The following is a 25,663-nucleotide window of genomic DNA, read 5'->3' as shown; positions in this document are numbered from 1 at the left end:
ATGTGGTTGTTGGGAATTGAACTCTGGAAGAGCAGCCAGTGCTCTTAACCTTTGAGCCATCTCTCCAGCCCCCAGTCCTCCTCTTGATGCTAATGTCTACTTACCGCTCAGGTCTGGGTTTAGCACTCTCCTCTTTGGAAACCTTTCCTGACTTCACAAGAGTAATTATCACCACCTCCGCTTAGGAAAGCTAGCGGGCACAGGGCCTTCCTTCCACCGTGTGGCTCTCAAAAGAGTCTCAGGTTATCAGACTTGGCAGCAAGGCCAGAACCCTCAAAGCCATCACACAGACTCTTGAAGAATCTTAGAACAAATAGAGTCATGGTCAGCTGAGAAACAGAGGATATAAAAACAAGCGACTTGAGAAATTAATCAATGGAAAACACAGTAACTGCTAGGTGTAGTGGCACATGCCTTTAATCCTAGCATTTGGGAGGCAGAGGCAGATGGATCTGAGTTCTAGTCCAGCCTGATCTACATAGTTGAGTTCTAGGCCAGCAAGTGAGACCCTATCTCAAAAAGAAAAGAAAGAGAGAGAGAGAAAGGAAAGAATAATAAAGACTATTTCACAAGATGGGCTCCATAGCAGAAGAGAGATGATAGAAAAGTCACAAAACTTGAAGATTCCATCAATGAAGAGTATTGTTAGAAAACACCTTAGATGAGCCAGGCGGCGGTGGTGGTGGTGCATGCCTTTAATCCCGGCACTCGGGAGGCAGAGGCAGGCGGTTCTCTGTGAGTTCAAAACCAGCCTGGTCTACAGAGCATGTTCTAGGAGAGTCAGGGCTACACAGAGAAACCCTGTCTGTAAAAAAAAAAAAAAAAGAAAGGAAGGAAGGAGGGGAGGAGGAAGAGAGAGAGGAAAGGAGAGAGAGGAAGGAAGGAAGGAAGGAAGGAAGGAAGGAAGGAAGGAAGGAAGGAAGAGAAAAATATTCTAGAGTGAGACAGCATTCCAGGCTGAAGATGGTTCTGGAAGCCTCCACCAACAGCAGGAGAAGCTGTATTGGTCACCTGAAAATGAAGAAATGACACACAAAATTACTCAGTTGGCGATTATCCAAGATCGCTTTACATGGGCTGGTTTTGAAGCCTTCAGTCTGTGATTGGCTGAGGATTTGGCTGCTCTGATTGGCTGAGATCAGTTCCTTCATTGCTATGGCAGTTTTACCACATTTTTTTTATGCATCAAGATAGGTTACAATTAACTATGCATGGAGCATCGGAGGCCAAATATTATGACCCAAATACAGACTCAAGTTTAGACAGGGAAACATGACAGGCAAAAATAGAGCCCCAGAAAACAAAACCAAAAGATTTAACATCAGAGTCCCAGGAGAAAAAGAGAAGAAAAAAAAACTTTGGTGCAGAAAAAAATATTTGTTTTTGTTTTTTCAAGACAGGATTTCTCGGTGTAGCTTTGGAGCCTATCCTGGCACTTGCTCTGGAGACCAGGCTGGCCTGGAACTGACAGAGATCCGCCTGCCTCTGCCTCCTGAGTGCTGGGATCAAAGACGCATGTCACCAACGCCCGGCTGAAAAAAAATTTTTTTAATACAGGGTCTTGCTATGTAGCCTTGGATTGCTGCAAGTCTAAGGCAGCACAGGGCTACATACTGAGTTCACGGCCAACCTGGTCTACAGAATGAAAGTCTGCCTAAAAAGATGGGAGGAGTGGCAAACACCTTTAATCCCAGCAATTGGGAGACAGAGGCAGAAGAATCTCTGTGAATTCAAGGCCAGCCTGGTCTATATATCAAGTTCAAGGCCAACCAGAGTTACATTGTGAGACCCTATCAATAATAATAATAATAATAATAATAATAATAATAACCATACACACCCCTGTTATTTAAACATACAGTGGATCATTTTTCATACTTTCAAGTTCTTAAAAATATACATAATGAGCCAGACAAATATAACAATGTCTGATGGGGTTTTCAATGTTTGGAGATGTAATCCTCAGGGAGATTCTAACAGAGGAAAGTAAAGGAACAGAATAGTAAGCTCTCTACATCCCAATGGACAAAGGGAGACAGTGATTTTTAAATCCAGTGTAAAAAGTAGGTATTTCTATTACAACCCCGCAAGTTATTTTTTTGAATTTTTATAATTTATTTTTGAAAACTAAATTCTTAGTAATCCTGAGCACACATCTGTAACCCACACAGGTGTGCACTGGGAGACAAGAAAGCAGGATCAAGAATTCAAATTCATCATTGTGAGCAAATGTCAGTCCACCCTAGGCTTCTCGAGACCCTGCTTAGCAACAAAAAGTTGGTTCTTTGAAAAGTTCAGTAATTTATTGCATTTCTTTCCAGATTAACAAATGACAACAAAAGGTTACATATCAGGATGGATGGGGCATCTTTACAGACCCTGCAGATGTTAATGCCTTAATAAGGGCATTCTGAGAACCTCTGAGAGCCAACTGATTGGGTCAATTCCTTAACAACTACAAATTACTGGAATTTACCCATGGCAAAATAAACTGACTACACCCGTATCTACTAAAGAAATTGCATTCAAATTTGCTTTCTTTGTAAGTGCCTTTTAAAAACTTGAGGCTCGGGGCTTGGAGAGATGGCTCAGTGGTTAAGAACACTAGCTAGTCTCTCAGAGGTCCTGAGTTCAATTCCCAGCAACTACATGATGGCTCACAACATTCTGTAAGGAGATCTGGTGCCCTCTTCTGGCCTGCAGGGATACATGCAGACCAAATGTAATTTAAAAAAAAAAAAAAAAAAAAGAGAGAGGAAAAACGCCACAAGTGGAGGGTTTTTCCCTTAGGGAAAGGGATCATAAAAGGGGGAAAGGGAGAGGGGAGCCTGGCCTATGGGGATATGAGCAGTCAGAGAGAGGAAAGAGAGGCAGGGAGAGAGAGGGAGGGAGGGAGGAAGGGAGGAAGGGAGGGAGGAGAGGGAGGGAGGAAGGGAGGGGGAGGGAGGAGGAGGAAGATGGGAGGTGGGCGGGGCCCTTTTAAAAGGGAACATAGTGAATGTGTACAGGTGGTGCTCTTAGTGGCTGCAGGTGAGGGTGTACCCTGTCAGGACCCCAAGGACAGACCAGTACAGATGCCTGAATACTAACACAGAACACTGTATACATAATAAATAAATAAATCTTTAAAAAAAAAAAAAAAGCTTTAGCTTCATTTCTGTTACTATCATAAAATACCCTGGCAAAAACAAACAACTTAGGGGAGAAAGGGTTTACTTTAGCTCACAAGGGTACAGAGCATCATCTTGGGGATCAGTCAAGGCATCAGGAACTTGAAGCAGCTGGTCACATGACACCCAAGTCAAGAACAGGGAGGAATATATGCATTCGTACCTGTTAATGCTCAGCTCAACTCACCTTCTACACTTATACAGCCAGAAGCACCAGCCTAGGGAACGGTGCCACCCACGGTGTCAACGAACAATCAAGATAATCCCTCACAGTCATGCCCAAAGACAATCTGACAGTCCCTCGTGGAGACTGGATTCTAGGTTGTGTCAAGTTGGCAACTGGAACCACTTCGCTGGTGACAACAATCTCTACACACCGAACTCTGCCTCTGAGTGCCTGGATTAAAGGTGTATACCACCACCGCCCAGCAATATAGATAGTTTTTTTATTTGTATGAGTATGTCTGTGTGGGTATGTGCACATGTGCCCCCATGAAGGCCAGAAGGGGACATCAGACCCACGTGAGCTGCCTAGTGTGGGTTGCAGAGGATTGAACTGAAGTACTCTTAACTACCGAGCCATCTCTCTAAACCAGACATTTAATTTGTCATTTGTTTCAGTAGTCCTAAGTAGGAACATCTTTTTTGGTAAATTAAAAAAACAACACTGTACAGGTAAATTAAAACTTCTAGGATTTTTGTTTTTATTGTTTTTGTTTTTATCAAAGCGAGAATAATCCACTCTCAAGAAATACAATAATCCCCAGGATCTTTGCAGGTCCGTTGCATTTCTTTCCTCTGAAGATTAAGAATTCACCATCAGTTGAGTCAATCTCTTTAAGAACTTTGAATCCCTTTATGTAAGAATGAAGTGGATTGCTTGCATAACCATGATTCAACTTAAGAAGCCATCAAGGTGGAAACAGCTTTGAAAGACTTCTGAGGTGTTCCAGACATTTCCAGAATTTCAAAGAAAAATGCCAGAATTGTACATTAAAAAGGCATATTCTCCAGCTTCTTCCTTATTGACCACTTGGCAGAGAATGTTTTAATATCTTTCAGTAGCATCCATAATCTTGACTTTGTAACACTGAATTGAAAGGTGAGACTCAGACTCAGTTAAAAGACTCTTCCAGAGAAACCAACACATCAATAAGACTCCCTTCCTAATAATGTCCATGGAGTAAATTTTCTTTTTCTTTTGTTCTTTTTTATTTCAGTTAAATATTTCTGCCTTCCTCCCAGGAAAGTGCTTCAAGACATATTTTCATTTTCAGACTTCTCGGCACAAAAGCAATTTGTGCTTTCTTCTACTGGCTTTTCAAAGGCTGTTTAAATGTGTTTGCTTGACTCAGAAACCTGCTTGGTTGATGACATTTAAGGCTGTTGACAAAACTTCTTTTGTGGGGCTTGTTAAAAGAGACTTTGCTGTTGGTGCACATCTGTGAAAAATTATATATATATATATATATATATATATATATATATATATATATGATGTGTAAGTGACTTTCCTCATTAAAATGACCCCACCAGGCACGGCAGTGGTCCATCTGTGCATGGTGGCAAGGGTTTCTTTCTAAAACTTATTTGGCAGGAAATAAAAAAATCCTTTTTACTATTTCCAAACTGTTCAAAGCCTTTGTAGTTTACAAAAGGATGCACAAAATAGGAACTCTTTGATGGCTTTAGTGTGCACACAAGAAAGGAGAGCGCCGATGACATGAAGAGATGCCTGTCAGAACACGCAGCTTTACTGAGATGCCCTTTCAAGCTGGGGGGGTGACAAGCACATTCAGGTTTGCTGGTATCAAACTTCAATTAAAATTAACTCACATATACATACAAACACACACACACACACACACACACACACACACACACACACACCTTTACACCTTTTGTTGTTGTTTTGGTTTTTCAAGACAGGGATTCTCTGTGTAGCTCTGGCTGTGCTGGAACTTGCTCTGTAGACCAGGCTGGCCTTGAACTCAGAAATCCGCCTGTGCCTGCCTCTGCCTCTGCCCAGTAGTGCTAGCCAGGTATGAGATACTGGCTCTGAGTGCGGCAGGTGAGAAATGTGAAGAAGATGTTCTACACTGTAAATTAGGTCCATTGAAAGCCTGTAGAATGAGCCTGCCCCACCAACCCACCATTACCACGTGTTTCAAGACTGCAGTAACTAAACTGGGCGGAGGTAGCCAAAGTCATCAATCTCAAGAAATCTGCCTGCCTCCACCTCCCTAGGGTTGGGAGCCCCCACAGCCCGGCTTGGCTTATGGCTTTTACAGAGGACCCAGATTCAGTTCCCAGCTCCCACACTGCAGTTAACAACTGCCTGTGACTCCAGTTCCAGGCCATCTGACACCCTCCTCTGGCCTTCTTAGGCTCCTGCAAGCAGGTGGCACAAAGTCGAGTGAATACACACACACACACACACACACACACACACACACACACACGTGAAAGTAAGAATTCAGCGACTATAACTGAATTGCATTTATTAGAAAACCATTATATAACAAAAGAAAAAACAGGCCAGTTTCAGGCACCCACAGCACTCAAAGCTAGCTAAGCAGCAGGGATACTGGGCTAAACATGGGATCCGAGGTAAGACTCCAGAATTTGACAGAACATCAGCAAGCAGGAAATACCTTCTGGAGACTACCTGAGCTCAGGGGGCCCATCCTGGAGGGATGGCCCGTGGGTTCTATGACGGTCAAACACGCCATCGGAGTGTCCGCTGAGCATCTCTCGGAAGCCCAGGCTGTCACTACGATAAGCAGGCTTCTCTGCATTCAAGAACTGGCTGAGCTGGAGTTTTTTTCCCATCCACCCACTCCTACTGCAACTCCCATTTGCAAAGTAAATAAGAGAAAATTCATTAAAGTAAAATTTAGCAAAGTAAGCTTTTTCCCTCTGAGTGAAGCTCAAGAGTACTCAGAACAAGGCATCGCCCTGCTGTGGTCAGGGGTAGCATGCCACGCAGTTCTGGCCCCACGCCTCCTAACAAGACTGTAGTTGTGGGCGGGAGATTCCCAGGGCCGCCTCATCTGAGCTTTTTAGAGGAAGACCACAATGGGAGTTAGAGATCCTCTTGATTTTGGGCGCTGGGCACTTCTGGCTTATCCTCAGATGAGGGGTGGACAGTCTAGGTGCAGACGAAGGCTATGAAAAGCAAATGAGCAGTTGGGAGACAGCTGTCCAGTCTAAGCACTCCTGTAGTTATGGTGACTCCTGGGGTCATGGTGACTGTAGTTACGTGACTGATGGTCACTCACAGAGGAGGAGAAAAGATAGTGAAGAGAGACTCCAACTAATGAGGGAATCTGAGGGTTTTGTTGTTTTAATAATAGTAGCTTCCAATCAGAAAACCAGATGATAGATGTCCAGCTACGAAGCCCACAAAGGGCACAGTCTCCTGCCTTGACAGTCTGTTGCTGGGACGAGGCAAGCCAAAGGGCAGGGTGAGTGAGCCTTTTCTACGCTATCATAGCCCAGGTAGATACGGGAAACTGCACGGCTGGCTACATTTGTCTGCTCCATAAATTCGCCCGGTTTCTCAGCATGCTGGTGGAGTTTAACTAGAGGACCGCACAGTGGTGGCTGCACTCGGCAGTGCTAACACCACAGGGCAGGAGAGCTGGCTGCCTTCTAAGCAAGCAAGATGCATGTGATGTTTAGTATTGGTCATCTCTCCAGGGAAAGAACATTCTGGGGCTCGGAGGTGGCGGGGGATGGAAGCTTAGGTTAATTTTTGTCTTTTAAAAACAGAGCATTCCAAAAAAAAAAGCAGCAGCAGCTGGGCGTTGATGGCACACGCCTCTAATCCCAGCACCCGGGAGGCAGAGGCAGGCAGATCTCTGTGAGTTCAAGGCCAGCCTGGTCTACAGAGTGAGTTCTAGGACAGCAGGGTTATATAGGGACCTTGTCTCAAAACTAATTAAAAAACAAGGACAACTTAGGCTGGCCTCTGGAATACACACTCAACGCATGTGCACTCTGACCTCCTACACAAAGAATTTTCAAAGAATGGTTCTCCGGGCAGATGGGAATCAAGTCACTACATGATGTAACAGTTTGGCACCCCCACTACAGGAACAGGCTTCCTTCCCCCTCGTTCTCATCTCAGGTAACACTGGTGACCCATAAACTGGCACACAGGTGTGACCTCAGCACTGAGGCGGCAGAGGGAGGAGGAGACAAAGGGCAAGGTCTCCCTCCCTCAGTCACACACAGTTTGGGGCCAGCCTGGGCCACATGAAACTGTCTCAATGGGTTTAAAAAAAAAAAAAAAAAAGTATGGGAAAAGATGCCAGGCAAGGCAAAACAAAACAAACCTCACCTTTTAAATAAAGAGAAGGCTGTGTCGAGCTCTGGTTTAAGTAACTGCTTGTTCATGAAGCTGAGGAAGAGAGCTGCAAACACCCTCTGAATGGCAGCTGCATGAAAGAGCTCCCCCAACAGGGAAAGAAAGGACACCCCCAGAATGAAAACAGGGTACCCAAGGCCCACCAGGTTGGCCATGAACTTGAGCTGACGCTTGCTGGCAGTCTATTTTGGGCAGCCACTCTTCCTGGCTGCAGTCTATGAGCTGCCAGTGTTTACCTGGGAGACTGTCTGGGAGTCGGAAGCAGGGGAAGGCAAATACACTGGAGCCCAGCTGAGCAAATGGCGGGTTTTACATTTTATTTCCAAGAAATGACATCTTGTTTTCACAAAGAAAAGGTAAACCAGACTCAAAATGCAAGCCGCCTTCAGGGCAGTCCAAGAAGACATCAACAGGAGGGCATGAGGTATCAAAAATAATCAACAAATTAAGAAACAACAGAACTCAACTCATTTATCATGTAGTGAAGCAGTCAGTGTGGAGTCCCAGTGACACGAGACGGTGGTGTCAGGAGGGCCGGCACAACGCAAGGCCTGCTCAGTCTCTGCGGCAGCACACGGCTTCCCAGATGATGTCCGGAGCGGCCTGAGGGAATCCAGGGAATCCTCTAGACCACTCCAAGGTGCCATCCCCCTAGAGTCTCTCCCATGTCCTTGGAGCATGACCTTCATGACAGTCTCTTTGCTTTGGAGAGAAAGACAGATACATGAAGGAGGAGCCCGGGCTTCACCCCCTCATATCCCCCTTCCATCTCTGCCTCCTTCACTTTTTCTCCACACCACCAGAGGGAGGGAGAAAGCAAGCCAGCTCATGTCACAGCTTGAAGCTTGGTCCTGGTTGAAGCTGGGCTGTGAGCTGATGGCACTGCCCCAGCAGCCTCCAGCAGTAAGAGGATCCCACCTGGGACAGCGGGTCTTCACCTTCAAGACTGACAGGCTCGGGAAAGCCAGCACCTCTCCAGCACTAGACCATGTGAGGTATAATATTTAAATGTGAGGTGGACAGGTATTCGAGGGCGGCCCAGGACCTGTCTTTGAGCACAGCACGGTTCTCCCAAACACAGCTGACTGTGCTTCTGGGTGTGACGGAGAGGGAGTGCCAGCACTTGGGAAAGCTATTCTCATCCTGGGTGTTACAGCCAGCAGTTTCTGGTGATATGGCAAAGACATCTCACGACAGAGCTAAGTCAGGGAACAACTTTATACCTCCCGGAAGAAGGCAGCTTCGGCAATCACAGGGCATAGACTCGATAGGTCCAAGGGACTAGGACTTGATGGCTCACTACTTCATATAGTCCGATTAAGCCCAGAGCTGACCACCACTAATAGGGTGGCCCTTCTCGACAGTTCCTTCAATGCCACTGTCATTTCTCTGTATGGGTGCATGCACGACTCTGTGCCCGAAACTGGGTTGGCTGGCCAGCCTTAGGGTCCACCTAGTTTCCTGAGATTGTCTCTCCTTATGGCCTGAGGTCTACTGAGGAAGCTCCCAGCAAGTCCCAAGAACACACCTGTCCCCACTACCCCAACATTGGAGTTTTAGGTGCCACCAGGTTCAGTTTTTTAAGTGGCTCATGAATCAAACTCAGGTCCCCATGCTGGTAAGCACTTTACCAACAGCCATCTCCCTCCTCTCTTGTAGTCTCAAACTGTATTCTGGATTACCAATTAAGGATGGAAAGGGAAACAAACACGGTGAGGAAAAGAACAACAGAAGACAGAAAGGGGAGGGGGCAGTAATGGAGAAACAAGAGGAATAATTCTAGTGGTGGCCATTCATTGCTAGCCCGTGACAGTCTTAAAAATCAAAAACTTATAGCTAGGCATGGTGGCACTAGGGAGGCAGAGGCAGAGGCAGAAGCACGCAGATCTCTTTGAGTTTGAGGTTAGCTTGGTCTGCACAGCAGACTCTGCCTCAATAAACAAATAACCCAAGTGTGGCACTGTGCATTCTCCGGGTGCAACCTTAGGCAAACATACTCCCGCAGACAACAGCCACACGCTGGCTTCATGTGAACCACCATCTCTGAGGACAGGGCTGAGTCACACAAGTACCTGCTGTCTAAAATTTATTTGCTAGGTGCTATCACCCCCCACAAAGGAAGGAGATGGGCGACATCAGAACGGTTTCCAGAGGAGCAGACAGACCTCTGCAGGGCCCAGGACCCTGCCAGTTCTTCTGGACCACCTTCCTCTTAGCTGACTGAGGTGGCTGAAGTCACAGCTTGGTGGCTCTCAACAGCCCACACCTCACAGATTCCCAGTGCCTCTCTCTACCACACACTCCCGTTAGGAGCTTCAGATTAGCATCACAACAAGCAAGGGATTGGGAGACTGCAATCTGAAGAAACCAGAGTTGAAAACAAAACTTTACCTCCAGCTATTTTGGGTCTGTCTACTGTCTGCCTCTCCCACCATCTGGCTACCTCTCTAGCCCTGCTTCTTTCTTTTCAGAAACTCCAGGGAGGCAAGGAACCGTGGTTTAGGCCTAGGATCCCAACACTGGAAGGTTCCCAGAGGACAGCTTTGAGTTCCATCCTGGCCTGCAGAGTAAGACTGTCTCAAACCTACCCCCACAACCACCACAGAACCAGGACAGAAGAGGAGGAGGAAGAACTGACAGGGAGATCAAAGTGTGAACAGCCATCGGCTAATTAACCTCATGAGAGCAGAAGAAAAGGGGAGGGAAAGTATCCGACACAAGAATGTTCCTGCCGCTCACCTTTAATGCCAGAGACAGAGGCAGAGACAGGAGCATCTCTGAGTTCCAGGCCAGCCTGGTCTACAGAGTGAGTTCCAGGACAGCCAGGGCTACAGAGAAACCCTGTCTCAAAAAACAAAACAGGACATAGAAAGTTCCTTCTCTCCCTTCACCCGCTCCCTGCCTGTGTCAATAGTGCACACAACCACAATGGCCCCTCGTACAAACACCTGAGTAGATAGATGTTATCTACCCTGGCTTCAAGGCATCCAACTTCCTAAGGCCCCCCTCCTCTCCTCAGGCTTCTCAGTGGGGAGGAGTGATTCCCACTAAGACCCAGAATTTGGGGATGCCCACCTGTCAGGGAGGCTTAGAAGGGCACCTCTCCTGGTAAAGTGAGAACACGGGGCATCTGCACAGCAGACAACCAAACGCTCACCACTTTCCAGGGCCTACGCTTGGATTTTTATGTATTTTGTTTTATTTATGTGTATGAGTGTTTTGTCTACATGTATGTTTGTGTGTAGCTGGTGCCTGAGGTGTCAGATCCCTTTGGACTGGGGTTACAGTGAGCTGTCACATAGATTCTGGGATTTGAACTCAGGACCTCTAGAAGGGCAGCCAGTACTCTTGACCACTGAGCCATTACTGCAGCCCGATCCTAATTTCTTTTTAAAACTTCCCCATGCACTATGGACTAAACCAGCTTTTCAAATGGCACATTCAAAGAGAGCTGGCATTTTAATTTAGAATTTTCTCTAACCCCCACACTATAGCCCATCAGAGAGGCTGATGGCTCTGGCACGGCTTTCCCTAAATCAAGTCTCAGAACCTTCTGTCTGTCTAGAGAAAACCTCAGTGTTGCACTTGCTGCCAGAAGTGCTGTGACAGTGTACGTGACAGGGACCTGTTTCCTGTGTGGTCGCCACTCTTGCCAAAGAGGCCCAGGAGTGGCCTGGTTAGCCTCTGCAGAGAATGGGAGGGGAACTGGGGTATCTACTCTATACAAGTGCCTCTACATTAGAGGAGACGGAGGTGAACTTGGGACGTGGGCTCTTCTAACAGCCAGCTGAGAGTGGACTGATGAGAACAACATGGCACTCGATGGGCAAACTGCACTCTCATAGGTGTCCCCTCCCTGACACAGTCAGCACATGCCAGTTCAAAGGTCATAACCTGATCCTGATTGAATCTGGCTCCAGACAGTGTTCCTCTCTGGAAGGGAAGCAAGATGACAAAAAACAAGCTTCCCACCTGCCCGCCCGCCAGCCCGCCCACCAGCCCACCAGCCCGCCAGCCAGCCAGCCCACCCTCCAGGTCTTGGCTGTTCTGCAAGTTGTAGTCCATGTCCTCCAGGAAGCCATGAAGCTTGGTCCAAACATCACTTCCTTTACAGGATCCTCTCATGTCCACCTGCCCAGGCCAGGAGGAGCAGTCCTCCCTGTGAAGCCACACAGGGTCTCCTTGCCTTTGTGTCCCTCCAGCTGGCCGGTGAGCGCTGAGAGTGAGCACTCAGGGTGGGCACTGTTCTCCACACCAGGGCTAGCGTAACGCTCCTATGGAGTGACAAGGCGGAAATGGAGAGCAATGCAGCTCTGCCAGAATCAAGGGCAGAGGTAAAATTTGTGGGAGCTCTATACACTGGGCACAGAATACTCCAGCAGGTATCAAGGAAGCAACCAAGAGCCCCTTCCTGGACAGCGACTGGCTAACCCAGGCTTCCCGATCAGCTTCCACACTGCCAGTCCTATGATGCGCTGGCTGCCTGCCAAGTTAGTTCCACAGCACAGCTGCCCCACCAGTCAGCAGCAGACTCCTGTCCCTACTTGAAATACTTGACACCTGCAGTAGGGCCAGGAGAGAAGAAAGCTACAAACAGAACACCCAGTTCTTGTTGACAGTATCAGGCCTTTGAGGCTGCCCAGCATCGCTTGGAGTACCGCCAAGCCACACACAGTGGCGGGGTGGGAGTATGGACAGCAGCTCCTCAATTCCCAACTCTCAGAAGGTAGTGATGGAACAGGATAGCCATACGCCTCTGCTCAATAATCGACACATCCTACCCAGCAGCTTCCTTGCTTTGCTCTAAGAGTCTCTTCTGCCGCAACACCACCAAAACAAGTGGCTCTCTCTTGGGCTGGAGAGATGGTTCAGTGGTTAAGAGCACTGGACTGTTCTTCCAAAGGTCCTGGGTTCAATTCCCAGCAACCACATGGTGGCTCACAACCACCTTGAATGAGATCTGGTGACCACTTTAAAAAAAAAAATATTAAAAGAAAAAAAAGAAGTGGCTCTCTGTAGGCCTTGACACGGCAAGCCTGTGTGTGGCACTATCACTTAAATCAGTGGTTCTCAACCTGTGGGTCACGACCCCAAGAGGCTATTGGAAAATACAGAAGTTTGCATTATCCACAACAGTAAAAAACTGCAGTTATGAAGTAGCATAGAAAATAATTATTCTATGGTTGGGGGTCACTACAACATGAGGAACTGTATTAAAGGGTCACAGCATTAGGAAGGTTGAGAACCACTGACTTAAATAAATGAAGATCCCTTCTCCAATCTTTCCACCAAAGTCTTCTAACCGGAGACCCACCAGGACAGAACAGGCGTGTGCACACGGAACAGTACTGGGAGGAACCCAGGGCTTTGCACATACTGGGGAAGAACTGCTGAGCTACCCGGGCCGTAAGCCATGGCTCTTACAAACAGAGCTGGTACGTGTTTCCCAGGTATTCTCCAAGCCGCGACTCCAACTTACACACATCTTATTTATAATATGTCAACTCAAGTGGCAGAACCAAGCTGTCTTCAGCAACAGCACCATCTGGTGGTCCATATGGCAAGCCATCTGACTGTGTTTTCGAGTCACAGCTTTCTTTTACCGCCCTCCAAGGACCAGGGTATACACACATTAAGCTTCCTACCTCTTGATGCTCAAACTCCAGAGGCTAGGTCTAGTTCAGTCCAACTCCCTTTACACTTCCTTTCCTCCTGCCTGTCCTTAATTCAAAAATCACTGACTACATTATAATCCCCAACTCACCCCTTAAAAATACCTAATGGGGTTCAGAAATAATTAAGTCCTTTGTTGAGGAGGAACTCTCAAAATCCACTTACCTTTCCGTTCCCTGAGAAGGACACTCCGGTGTTCTTTCACTTCTGAGCTCAGATTATCCACCATCTTATTAATGCAATTGTCTAGAACCAGGGAGTGGGTTTTGGACTCAATATCCTTTCGACAAATGGGACACTCTAGTTTCCGTTTCATCCATTCACTGATACAGAAGGAGCAGAAACTGTGGGCGCAGTTCAGGGTGACAGCCTGCAGTGTGAAAGGGACACACAAGGACACTTGACACTCTACTTTCTCAAAGCCAGAATAGGAGCAAATCTGCAAGGCCAAAAGGAAAGCTCACCAGCCCCATCTTACAAAAATGCTCTCAGTAGGAACGCATGCCTTTAATCCCAGCGCTCGGGAGGCAGAAGTAGGCTGAGTTTGAGGCCAGCCTGGTTTACAGAGTGAGTTCCAGGATAGACAGGGCTGTCTTGAAAAAACAAACAAACAAACAAAAAGATGCCCACTCCCCACCCTTTCCTATCTCCCTTTCTTATCTTCTGCTAGTTTCCAGAGTCCTGAGCAATGCTGAGTTTCTCCCCAGCAGGGAATCACCAGACTGGAAACTGCAGAAACCGATGACCTATAGTCAGTGTGAATCCACAGGCACAGACACTTCTCCTGGGAGATTCCACAAAGGCTAACACCTCCAACATCCTGGAGATTGCCTCAGAACACGACTCCTCTGTACGTGTGTTTTCCTTTCCAAAGCTATCTGAAGCCCTGCCATTTGACAGCAGTATAAAATGAATTGGTTACAAATGCTAGAAATTAATGAAAACTAAAAGCTGGTGACGACGTGACAAATGGTAGCCTAGGAGAGAGATGCTTCATTTTCAAAAGGATCCTCAAAGCCCTGAAATATGCACTCTGGCCCCTGAATGCCCCACAGTAACCACACAATCAATGGCATTCCAAAGGACACACTACAAGTCCACACTGAGCAGTGTGCCCATCCAGAGCAAAGAAAGGACAGCGTTAGTGGTCAGCTTTATCCCAATACTTCAACTGTGCTAAGTAAACATCCAAGAAGAGAAAAAGCACAGTGAAGACGGCATGATGCAATGAGGAGTGGCCACCTTCTGATGTCACCTTGAGATCAAACAGCTCTAGGTTTCTAAACAAAATTCCCTCCAGCGTGACTCCCTGTAGCAGCAGCAGCCTGGAAGGCTGGTGAACCGTGTGAGGCGGGGGCCAGCCACCGTGCATACTTAACTCAATGAAGTACTCGGAGCATATGATACACTGCAGCTCATTCTCCAGCACGTCGTTCACATGGCTGAGAACCTCCTCCTTCTGAGCTTGCACCTTCTCCTTTTCTTCCTGCAAAGACACAATGCCACCTGTCACCTGGGGAAATGAGGCAGAATGCAGGACCGGGTGAGCACAAGGTACGCTGAGTAGAGCAAATGCCTTCCGGTGCAAAGGGCTTCCAGTGTAACGATGCAAGAGAAACTCCCTGAGAACTGCCCCTTAACACAGAACACTAGCTCCGTCTTTCCCTTTGTTGTGGCCAATTCCCGCTGAAAGCTAACCTGCAGTGTGACAGCAAGAAGGGGCGAAGCCCACCTAAGGGTGAGTGACCTAGGACAAAGCCTGCAAGAGCTGGCCCTGCTCTTGCTCACACCCTGCTCCCATGTGAAGAAGACAGGGTCAGTGTCATCCGTGAACCAAGATCATGTCCTCACCAGACTCACATCTGCCCTCACCTTCTTGGGACTTCCCAGCCTGCAGAACTTGGAAAGATAAATTTCTGTTGCTAATTAGCTACCCAGTTTACGGCATTTTAACTACAGCAGCCCGGATGAACTAAAACACTTACTTTTCCAGCACCTGTATTATATGTCCTTTGGTTCCTTTCCCCCAAATTAGCCAAAGTGGGTGGGGGAGCACTAAAATATTCTCTAGCAAGGTACAACCCAAGTAATAAAAACTTTTCCCTATACTAAAAATTCACATGACAAGATATAAAGAGCACTCAGGAGGCAGGGGGCTGGAGTGAGCTGTGTGGTTCCTTGTGCTGTCAAACAGTATCTTTGATGAGCAAAGGATAATACCTATGTTCCTCTGGGCATGGCTGGAAAGATGGCCTCCAGAGGTCCTCTCAGGTGCTAAGCTGTGTGACACTTGCCACTTCCCGCTTCTGTTCCCAGGCTTCCCCCAAGGTCAGAGCACTTGTGGTGCTATTTTTAGAAAGGCCTTCATTATGCCTTTTGAAGTCTTCAGTGAGTCACGTCATCCCACAAACACAAAGCAACAGGAGCCCACGAGAGGGAGAAAAATCCACTCACAATGTATCTAAGCAGTGGTTCATTTTTCTTCTTTCTCCTTTCTAAGCAAAACAGACTATTGAATCACTTAGTGGGGAAGGAGAGTCCAGGCTCGTTTGCAACTAATGTCAAGTTCTCTGAGAATCTTTTTTCTCTTTTTAGATGTGTTTTATGTGTGTATGGGTGTTTTGTCTACACGTATGGGTGTGCACCATGGGTTGGGCCCCCGGGTGCCCTGAAACTAGAGTTACAGATGGTTGTGAGTCACCATGTGGGGTGCTGGGAATTGAACCTGAGTCCTCTGGAAAGAAGCAACAAATATTCTTAACCACTGAGCCACCTTGCCGGCCCACTCTGAGCATTTTTAAGTTGCTGGGTTTTAAAATATGTGGTAAATCAGAGAGACAGCAAATGGGAGCTGAAGATGGGCAGGGCTGGGGAGAAGATTCAGTGGCTAACAGCACTGGCCGCTCTTCCAGAGGACCCAGGTCCAACTTTAGTACACAGAAGGAAGTTTACAACTGCCCGAAACTCCAGTGCCAGGGGATCCAACATCCTCTTCTGGCCTCTTCAGGTACTATACACATATGTTGTGCAAAGGCATGGAGGCAAATTACTTGTATATATAAAATTTTAAGAGAGAAAATGAGTTCAAGGCCATTTTTGGCTACACAGTAAGTTAGTTTGAGGCCAGTCTGCACCTCAAAAAAAAAAAAAAAAAAAAAAAAGAGAGAGAGAGAAAGAAAAGTTATGGGAGTCAAGTGTGGGTGGTGTGTGACAGCAATCCTAGCATTTATTTGCTAGATAGAAGTAGATTATTGGCCAGACTTGGGTACACAGTAAAATCCTGATTCAGAAAAACACAATGTACTTAGAGGACACAGCTCAGGACAGAGAGCCTGCCCAGATAGCCTACACCTGGTCCACCCTAGCACCCACCACCACCAAAACAGGTACTGATTTAGACAAAGGACAGGGAGAAAGACTCCTTCCTTTTGTTCTCAGCTCCAGTTCTGAACCTGGAATAGGGAAGGAGAGTCTTACTCGGACACTCATTTCAGATTAGAAACTGACCTGTGGATTGGCTGGCTGCCCACAGGTCTCTTCAGCTTGCCCTTTTATATTTAAAGACACAAATACAATAAATATAAAATCTGAACTTGTACATATATTGAACAATCATGATTCCTCATAAATATGTATTTTATGATTACACAAGCTTAAAAGACGTGTTGACAATATTTGAAAATTGAGGTATTTCCCTCAAACCTCTGGATTTCTGCCGATTATGAAGCAATCGGATCTGACAAGACTGGGCTTTATTTCTGACTGAGAAGAAAAGTGCTGTCTTCTGGAGGAGTCAGGAAGCAGCCGGCCTACAGCCCCTCCAGCACTCATGCTCGGCTGCTTCACTCACCTTCATTACTGGTCTGGCTCTGGTAGGCATTTGTTTGTAACTGACAATTTAAGAGCTCTGCTGGGCGGTGGTGGCGCACACCTTTAATCCCAGCACTCAGGAGGCAGAGGCAGACGGAGCTCTGTGAGTTCGAGGCCAGCCTGGTCTCCAGAGCAAGTTTTGGGACAACCAGAGCTGTAGGAAGAAACCACCTTGAGAAACGAAACAAAACAGACAGAGTTCTGTGGATTTGATGGGGGAGACACGTCCTGAAAGAGAGCCTCACAGAGGCCAGGACGCAGGTCCCAGTACACAGCTTCTGAACAAGGAAGGAAGCAGGTGCCGCACAGACAGCGGTTTCTCTGTAGGAGATGACGTATAGGTCATCTCCCCGAGGTAGGGAATAGCCATCTGTCTTTATTCACCATAGCATCCGTGCACTCTTGTGAGTGCCGAGCAAGTCCTAAGCCTCCCTCCTCTGTCCAGTACCTTGGTCTGCTCCAATTCTTTGTTCTTGGCTTGAATGATTTTCTCAAAGTCCTTCTTGCTGCGATTTAGCTCTTCCATTAGAGCCCGATGCTGCAGAGACAGCAGGGAAGCCATCAGGGTGAGCTGCGTAACAACCCTCTTATTAGCCACACACCTTTGCTTCCTCCCTCTCTCTGGTCAGTGACTTTGGTTTAGGGACCAGTGATGACAATTTCAAAGACAGCCTTCCTTCATTCAGAAGGGGGAGGGGGGAAGCAATCTGTTAGTCCTTCGGAACTAACCTGGCCAGGGTCTGCTACAAGCTGGCATGCCCAAGTGCCAACAGTTGACATACTGTGACTTGACTCCTTACAACAAATGTCAATGTAATTTATGGGTTGGGATGTGACCCAGGCACAGAGTACATACTTTGTGTGCATGAAGGCCTAGGCTTGATACTGAGCCAGCAAGGAAGAGCACAGGAAGAGAGAGAGGGAGAGAGGGAGGGAGGGGGGAGGGGAGGGGAGGAGGAAGGGGAGGGGAGGAGGGAGGAAGAGAACCGAGGAGGCTCAGCAGGTACAGGCATCTGCAATGCAAGCCTGGTGACTGAGTTTGATTCCTGGACTCCACATGGAGGAGAAACCAACTGCCGAAAGCTGTCCTTCATACACACTGTGAAGCATGAGCACCCCCCACACACCCAATTCTTTTTAAAAATGTGCTCATTTATTTCTTATTTAGCGTGTTTGTATGAGTTTAAGCCACATATGTACGGGTACCGTGGGAGGCCAAGAGAGGCTGCCCCGTCTCTGGAGCTAGTTACAGGGGTTGTGAGCTGCCTAGTGTAAGTGCTGGCGACCAGACTCCAGCCCCACAGGGGAGTGCTTGTGTGCATTCACACACTAAGTAAAAAACACAAACAAATAAACAACATTTAAATACTCAAATGGGAACAATGCCTATAGATAAGCTCAAAAAATAAAATTCCAAAGATATAATTTTCACCTAATGATTTCCAAAGCTATCTGTGCACCTCCCCACAGGGAAATCAAGGCAGGCTCCTTCTCACATATCTGTTAGCAGCGACAAGGCTGAGGCACAGATCTGCAATAAGCAAATAGAAAGATGCGCCCTGAGCAAGTCTGTTCGCAAAGCTGATGCTCAGTGTGCTCAAGGAGGGTTAACCATCATGTCGTGAACCTTTCGGTTAAACTTGCAGCAAACTACTCATCATAATCAAAGCTCAAAGATGAAGCAAGCGTTTTTGTTGTTGTTGTTGCTGTTGTCTGTTTTTGAGACAGGGTCTCGATCTGTAGATTAGGCTGACCTTGAACTCACACTCATAAATATTCCCCTGCTTCTGCTTCCAAGTGCTGGGATTAAAGGTGTGTGCCACTACGTCCAGCTGAAGCAAGTTTTAAAGATACACAACAGCACATAAGAGGTAGCCATACAAAAGCAGCCACAGTGTCCAACAACAAATTACAAGCAGTCTTCTAGGGGACTTGATGCTGTGTCACTATTTTGTCAAGTGGATGTTTTTTGCTTTAGACTGACATTCTCAAACTGACCTAAAATGCTCGACTGGAACACTCTTGAATGGTTTCTGGATGCCACAGTGCAGGGATAGTGAGGTACAAAGGCCCTCAGGCCCAGACCTTAGCTAACATCTCCCCTCCCCTCAGTTGTCCTCACTATTCCAGAGAGCTCCCCAGTTTCTACAGGGTGTTCCGTCATCACCAGAGTGGCTCCTGCTTGATGAAGAAGACCTGTGTTTCCATGCTGAGATCTGGTGTGTATCTGTGAGGCTACAAGTCTCCAAGCTGATGGTGAGAGCATCTGCTACCTGTTCTGTTTGCAGGCTGGAGATCACAGAGCAGTAGGTTAAGAGGTGGAGGCAGCTAGTGGCCAGTGATGCCTGCCATTCCCCACTCGCCAACTACCACAGCCTCTGGAAATGGGAGAGATTTAGGTTACCTCCTGCAGAGCCTGGACCAGCTGCTGCTTCAGGTCCTCTTCTCCTTGCTCTTTCTCCAAACCCTGAAAAGCCAAAACAAGATGAAGGTTTCCCTGCAGTCGACAGGGAAAGGGAACAAAATCCTGCAAGAAGCAGATGTGACAAGGAACAGCATGGGGCAGGGAGCGACAGAAAAATCCCCATTTTCCTTCAAGCTGTTGTCAGCAAAGGCTCTGAACAGTGTTACTTGCTCAAGCACTGCATGCTCAGGGATGTCACCTTCAAGCCACCAGCCGAGTGGCCTTGAAGACCACTGGGTGACAGTTTAAGCTTCTTCTATTACCTAATGCCATGATACTCAAATGGCTAAAACTGAGCCACAAGTGCAACCCCCCAGGCCGGCACCCACCACGTTTCCATGCTCTGTCTCTCCACACTGACCACACTCCACAAGCCACTTTCTCTCTGCCCTAGCCTGAACCTCTGTCAACTTTCCTCTGCAGCCATTCAAACTGCCACTCATCTGTGGCCAGCTTCTTCCACACAGCCTGTGTTCTCTCTGCCTTAGGGATTACCTACAGGGTGGGAGATTTTGAATCGTTCATAATTTAATGCACCACCCTGAAAACCATTTTTCCAATGTTACCGCATATATTGTCTCAACAAGATAAATTACAACGATTAAAAACAACACTAAGTCGGGAGCAGAGGCAGGCGGGTCTCTGTGAGTTCGAGACCAGCCTGGTCTACAAAGAGCGAGTTCCAAGACAGCCTCCAAAGTCACAGAGCAATCCTACCTCAAAAAACCACCTAAAAAAACAAAAAACAAAAAACAAAAAAACTAAGCATTTTAATACCAAGCAGAATTCCAAATAGAGTGTCAGGCAATATGGTGCTCCAAACACCAAGCATGAAGCAGGGGGCAACAGCTTCTGGAATGGTGACAGGCCAGGCTACACCCAGGGCAGAGGGAGATGCAGCTGACACAAAGAACCCAATTTGCTTCTCGAAGTCAGGCAAAAAAAAAAAAAAAAAAATCGCTAAACCAGTCTCCCCGTCTTTATCCGTCTGCTCCAAAAAAAAAAAAAAAAAAAAAAAAGACTTCGAAGCTGTATCTTTAGCCCACAGTGTAGCCACGCCACGCATGTTAACTCTAGGCACAAAGCAGACAGGGAAACAGAAGCCAAGCACGTCCACCACACATGACCTGAACACACCTATATAGCCAATGGCTTTAGCTAATCCGACCAGTTCAAGGGGATGGCAGAGATTAGAATGAAATTTATAAATTCTCCAGAAATAAGCTCACACTATTACAGGCTGTTCCTTGCCCAGAGAGACCCAAGCAGGATAAAAACACCTTTCACCTCAGCTGTACTGATCCTTCTTGGTTCTAAGTCGGCAGTAGGGAATTGACACTCACCATTACCTAAACAACTGATAAGGCTCCTGCCACACAGGAAGTGACATTTTAAACAGGGACAGGATTATTTGGAGATGAGCACATTCGTGGTCCTTTCTCCGAACCACTCAGATACATCTTATCACTCAGCCGATTGTGTACCTTTCCATGGCATTCTGACTGACCAAAATAGGAACAAAACCATCATCCCCCTGATGGAGGATGTCCTTCTGGATATGTTTTCTCTTATTGGTTGATGAATAAAACATTGTGGCCAATAGAGGCAGGGAGATGGGCGGGACTAGGAGACAAGGAGAATTCTGGGAAAGGTAGGCAGAGAAATCCCACTAGGAGATCACATGTAATCACCAAAGGAGTTAAGAGGTCCGGACCCTTCTCTGGTAAGATAAGACCACGTGGAAATACTTAGATTAATAGAAATGGGTTAGTAATTAAGACATCGCTAGCCAATAAGAAGCCCTAGCCATTGGCCAACAGTTTTATAATTAATATAACATCTGTGTGTTTATTTTGGGGCAAATCGGTTGAGGGACTAGACGAAAGAAACCAAGAGCAACATCTCCTCACCCCACCCCTGTTAGCTAGTCAGTCTTACAGCCAACAAGCTGCCATGTACAAGGACAGTACAATGAGCTGATCTGCACTTGCTCTGGTCTGTGACTTGGTTTTAACTACATAGAGCAAAGCAATGAGTCCTGAGGACATTACGGTTTCGTGGTATCCTGCTCTTTATCCAGCTTTTCCCTGAATTTATCTTGGATCTGAAACACCTCAGCTTTCCATCAGAGATCAGTCACATCCCAGCTGGCTTCTGAGCCACCTTCCTCATCTTGGTACCCTAACTGGCTCCTGACCTCATCTGTGTGCTGAAACTGTAAACCTTTGCAAAACTCTGTCTTGGCTTTCTGCTCCCACTCTGTCTCCAAAGTTTAGCATCTGGTCCCTGCTTCAGAGACAACTCTAGCCAGAAGTTCACAACGCGCCTGCCCAGCTGAGGGGACCTCTGCCTGCTACATCTCTGTGGTACCTGGAGGTGATGCTCCTCTTCCTGGAAGGTCTTCTCCAGCTGCTCCACTCGGGCTTGCTGCTGAGCCTGCTCCGAATAAAGCTGAGACTGTAAATCCTGCAGCTCCTTCTCCATCCTCACGATCTTCTTCGAGCTCCCCTTTCGGGTCTGCCTCCTCACGCTCAGGACAGCCATCTGCTTCTCGTGCATCTGGGTTTTCAGCTTCAGAATCCTGGACATGTTCACCTTAAACAGCTCAAGGCTGCTCTGAGACGCTGAGGGGTGGGAGGCCTTCTGCTTCTTAGGGTAGCGTTCGATGACCTTTGGAAGAGTAGGGCAAGCATGAGTCCCAGTGGCCTCGTCACTTGCCTCAAGACAAGTCAACTTAGGACACAAACATCCCAAGGGCTGACTTGCTGCTTCACCTTTCCCAAGTAACTTCACTGGCTCAGCGGCATCACAAGAGGCTGCAGTTACTTTGCACTTGAGATCTGAGGGGCCTTCAGCAGCGGGATGTTCTAATCCATCCAAATTGAACTTCCTTTTAGTTCTCAAGTCTTTATATTTCCCCCCTGTCTGGTCATTCTTTAAGGCAAGGCAGGGAGACAGCCTCTCCCAGTCTTCTTCAATAACTTCATATTCATACTCCGCATTCTCCTTATTTTCCAGTGGCACTCCAAGCTGAATATGGTCTCCCTTTTGGATGCAATAAACCTGTAATGGTGCCAGACGCTCTCTGTTCAGCCAAACACCATTCAGACTCTAGGGAAAAGGAAAGAAAAACAAAATAAGCTCCTGATTTCCCTCCTCTTAATGGAATTTCTCTCTTGCTGCTACAAAACCTTCTGCCTTTTCAGAAGGAAAACCCTTGAGAGCAAACAGAAATGAAAGGTTCATAAACCACCATCTTTGGAAAGAGCACTGAGCACACAGTGCTTTGGCTTTCTACCTATATTTTACATTCATGCCTCCACAGAGGGCTGCCTGTGTAACAGGCAAGAATCACCTTACTCAAAGCACGCAACGCACTCAAGAACACTGAAACTCAATCACTCCTATTGACCTGAACTCCAGGCAATGTTTCAAGAATGGAAAGAATTCGAACCACAAGGCAGGCTTAGCCCGGAGTCACCCACGTTCTGCACGTGGGCCCCCAACACACCATACAAGTATAGCACTTCCCAGTGTGCAAAAGCCAATCCTTTGTGCTGGGAGGGTCAAAGGGGAGATGGCACCTGACCCAGTGTCACCATAGCCCTCTGCGAGTATTACAGTGTTGCAAACAGAGCTGGAGCCTAGACTTGAGCTTGCAGACTAAATGCAACACCTTGGGCTCATCAGTTACTTGCCTTTTGCAATCCCATTTCACTTGTCTCTAAAATGGGGAAGTCTAGTATCTACCTATCCCAAGCTATAAAATGCAGAGCACGACACCCAAGTATCTTAAATCTCTACTACCTAGCTTGTTTTAATGAAGCTACATTAAGAGCACGGACAGGGAGGAGGATGCAGCTCTCTGGTTCGGTCCCCAGCACTGAAGATGATAAAGAAGGTGCACCTCGGATTGGACTGCATGCGTCTGCAATGTGTCTCCATTGCCAACAGCTGAGTCACACTTTGCTTGCTTTGGGGTTGGTTACTGTGTCTGTAAAGATGACGACCTTTCTGGGGATCCCGGTGAGAACTTCACATGTGTCATGAACTCAGAACACTACTGGGCACGACTGACAACAGGCCACTTCACTTCAGTGCTTGGCATCTTACCAGGTGAAGACACCAAGGACAAAATAGCCAGGGGCAGATTTTTAGCAGCTATTTGTGGGGAGGACAATTCGAGGACACACCTAAATGTGGACTCCTGTGGCACAGTCTATAATGGTTACCATGTGGAGACGGGACAGCTAAATGGAGATGACAAGTCCTAAGACGAGCTTTAGAGGGAACAAGACATCGGCAGGACTCAACTTCGGGGGAGAGGGCAGAGATTAAACTCACTTCAGAACCGAAACCAACACGGACATTTACACTGCGTTTTAGTTTGGTAATCTGAGGAAAGTACTGATCAATATTCTAAATGTCTTTAACAAAACACAATATGCACATGTAAAGGGAAAATCATAAACGTACAACTGGATGAATCATCCACAAAGTGAACGTGGCGTCTCAGCGCCATTTACAACATGGTTTTAAGAAGCACATCGCAGCATCCAAGAAACCGGCCCCTCCTTCCCTCATTAGGGAACTAGCACCCTGCTGGAGCAATCATTTCACCTTGTTCTGAACATGATTTAAATGACATCCCATCTGTCTAGCTTTCCTGCTGTTGGGTGGGTGTGTGTGTATATGAGGCCAGAGAGCAGCTCCAGTGATCCCCCCTTCCTCCTACGCTCTCTACCACACTTGATGTGTGCATAATTCTGCCTCCATGTGTGTCTGTGTGCTGTGTGTACACCGGTGCCTGTGGAGGCCAGAAGACAGCAGCAGACCTCCCAGAAGCAGAGCTGAGAACAGTTGTGAGCCACCATGTACAAGCTCAAAACTGAACCTGGGTCCTCTGCAAGAGCAGGAAGTGCTCTTAGCCACTGAGGCATCTCTCCAGCACCATTCTCCCTTGCTGTTACTTTTGTTTTGCTTTTTGTGAGACAGGGTCTCACCGCGTAGCTCTGGCTGGCCTGGGACTGGGCTGAAATTCACAAAGATATGCCCGCTTCTGCCTTCCCAGTGCTGGCATTAAAAGCATGTACCACCATACCTGACTTCATTTTTTAAAAAGATTTATTATTTTAAATTCATTCTCTCTCTTCTCTCTCTCTCTCTCTCTCTCTCTCTCTCTCTCTCTCTCTCTCTCTCTCTCTCTCTCTCTCTCTGTGTGTGTGTGTGCATTTGAGTGCCAAGAGCCCACAGAGGCCGAGGAGCCCTACAGCTGGAGTTATAAGTGGATGATGCCAGGCACCTGGGGCGGGTGCTGGGAACTGATCTCAGGGAAATGTAGAGGTAAAAGAGCAAGGTCTCTGACTGCTTGGAGGTCAGCAATCAGGCTGGACTGATGGACAGTGAGCTCTCATCTCTACCCACTTCCCCAGCTCTACCATTAAAGACACACTGCCACACACAGCTGGTCACATTTGAACTCACCTACTTTGTTTCTTTGGGACAGTCTGGCTACACAGCCCAGGTTGGCACGGAATCTCCTGCTCTACCCTCCCAAATTTTGGGACTACGGGCACATATTAGCATGCCTGGCAACTTGCTGGGAAGCCTTTTCACTCAGTATCATGTCTGTAAGAAGTACCCATGTTCAATACAGCAGTGTTGATTGCAGAAATACTCTTTCTTCTATACAGTCTACCGTGGGTGGGCATTGCAAGTGTTTCCTTCCTAGAGACAGAAATGAGCTCTAAACATAAAATGTACAACTGAATGAGTTATGGATTTCAAAGTAGGTGTGTCAAGTTACCTTCCCTCCAAAGAGGAAAGATGCTTGTACTCATTCCTTATCCTAGCCAGTGTATTCCCTCGTGGTTTTGATTTGCATTTCCCTCATCACTGAGTTCCAACAACTTCTCGTGGCTATAGAGTAGAATTTGGTACACTCTTTTGTGATGTGCCTGTCTTTTAGTCTGTTTTAGAAACTGGGTTATATCTGTCTTTTTAAAAAATCTGATTTGAAGCTCTCTGTACGTACATGATCATATTTCATCAGTTATGTGCACAGCAAACACTTCCACTCTGGGTTGTGCTTGTCTTACTGCTATCTTTTGAAGA

The 25,663-nt window shown here is 47.1% G+C and overlaps 1 protein-coding gene across 4 annotated transcripts in view; it reads right to left on the bottom strand.

Moving 5' to 3' along the window:
* Window positions 1–865: 865 nt before the first annotated feature.
* Window positions 866–25,663, bottom strand: part of Rnf8 (ring finger protein 8) — a 31,609-nt gene continuing 6,811 nt past the window's right edge. Inside the window, exons 3-8 of one of the 4 annotated variants that reach the window (XM_027394418.2) lie at window positions 21,920–22,660; window positions 19,490–19,552; window positions 17,534–17,623; window positions 14,594–14,701; window positions 13,381–13,585; window positions 870–1,011 (exon numbers count right to left, since the gene is read on the bottom strand). In XM_027394418.2, coding sequence (XP_027250219.1) covers window positions 935–1,011; window positions 13,381–13,585; window positions 14,594–14,701; window positions 17,534–17,623; window positions 19,490–19,552; window positions 21,920–22,660 — 1,284 coding nt within the window. In that variant the 3' untranslated portion in view covers window positions 870–934. Of the gene's footprint in view, window positions 1,012–7,834; window positions 8,245–10,267; window positions 11,817–13,380; window positions 13,586–14,593; window positions 14,702–17,533; window positions 17,624–19,489; window positions 19,553–21,919; window positions 22,661–25,663 lie in introns of those variants that run through there. The other 3 variants (XM_027394420.2, XM_027394421.2, XM_027394422.2) reach the window with 3 other exon arrangements.

This window comes from Cricetulus griseus (assembly GCF_003668045.3).
Source record: "Cricetulus griseus strain 17A/GY chromosome 1 unlocalized genomic scaffold, alternate assembly CriGri-PICRH-1.0 chr1_0, whole genome shotgun sequence".
NCBI classification, from domain to species: Eukaryota; Metazoa; Chordata; class Mammalia; order Rodentia; family Cricetidae; genus Cricetulus; species Cricetulus griseus.
Note: the sequence above shows the minus strand (reverse complement) of the source record. Positions and strands in the feature narration are given on the sequence as shown.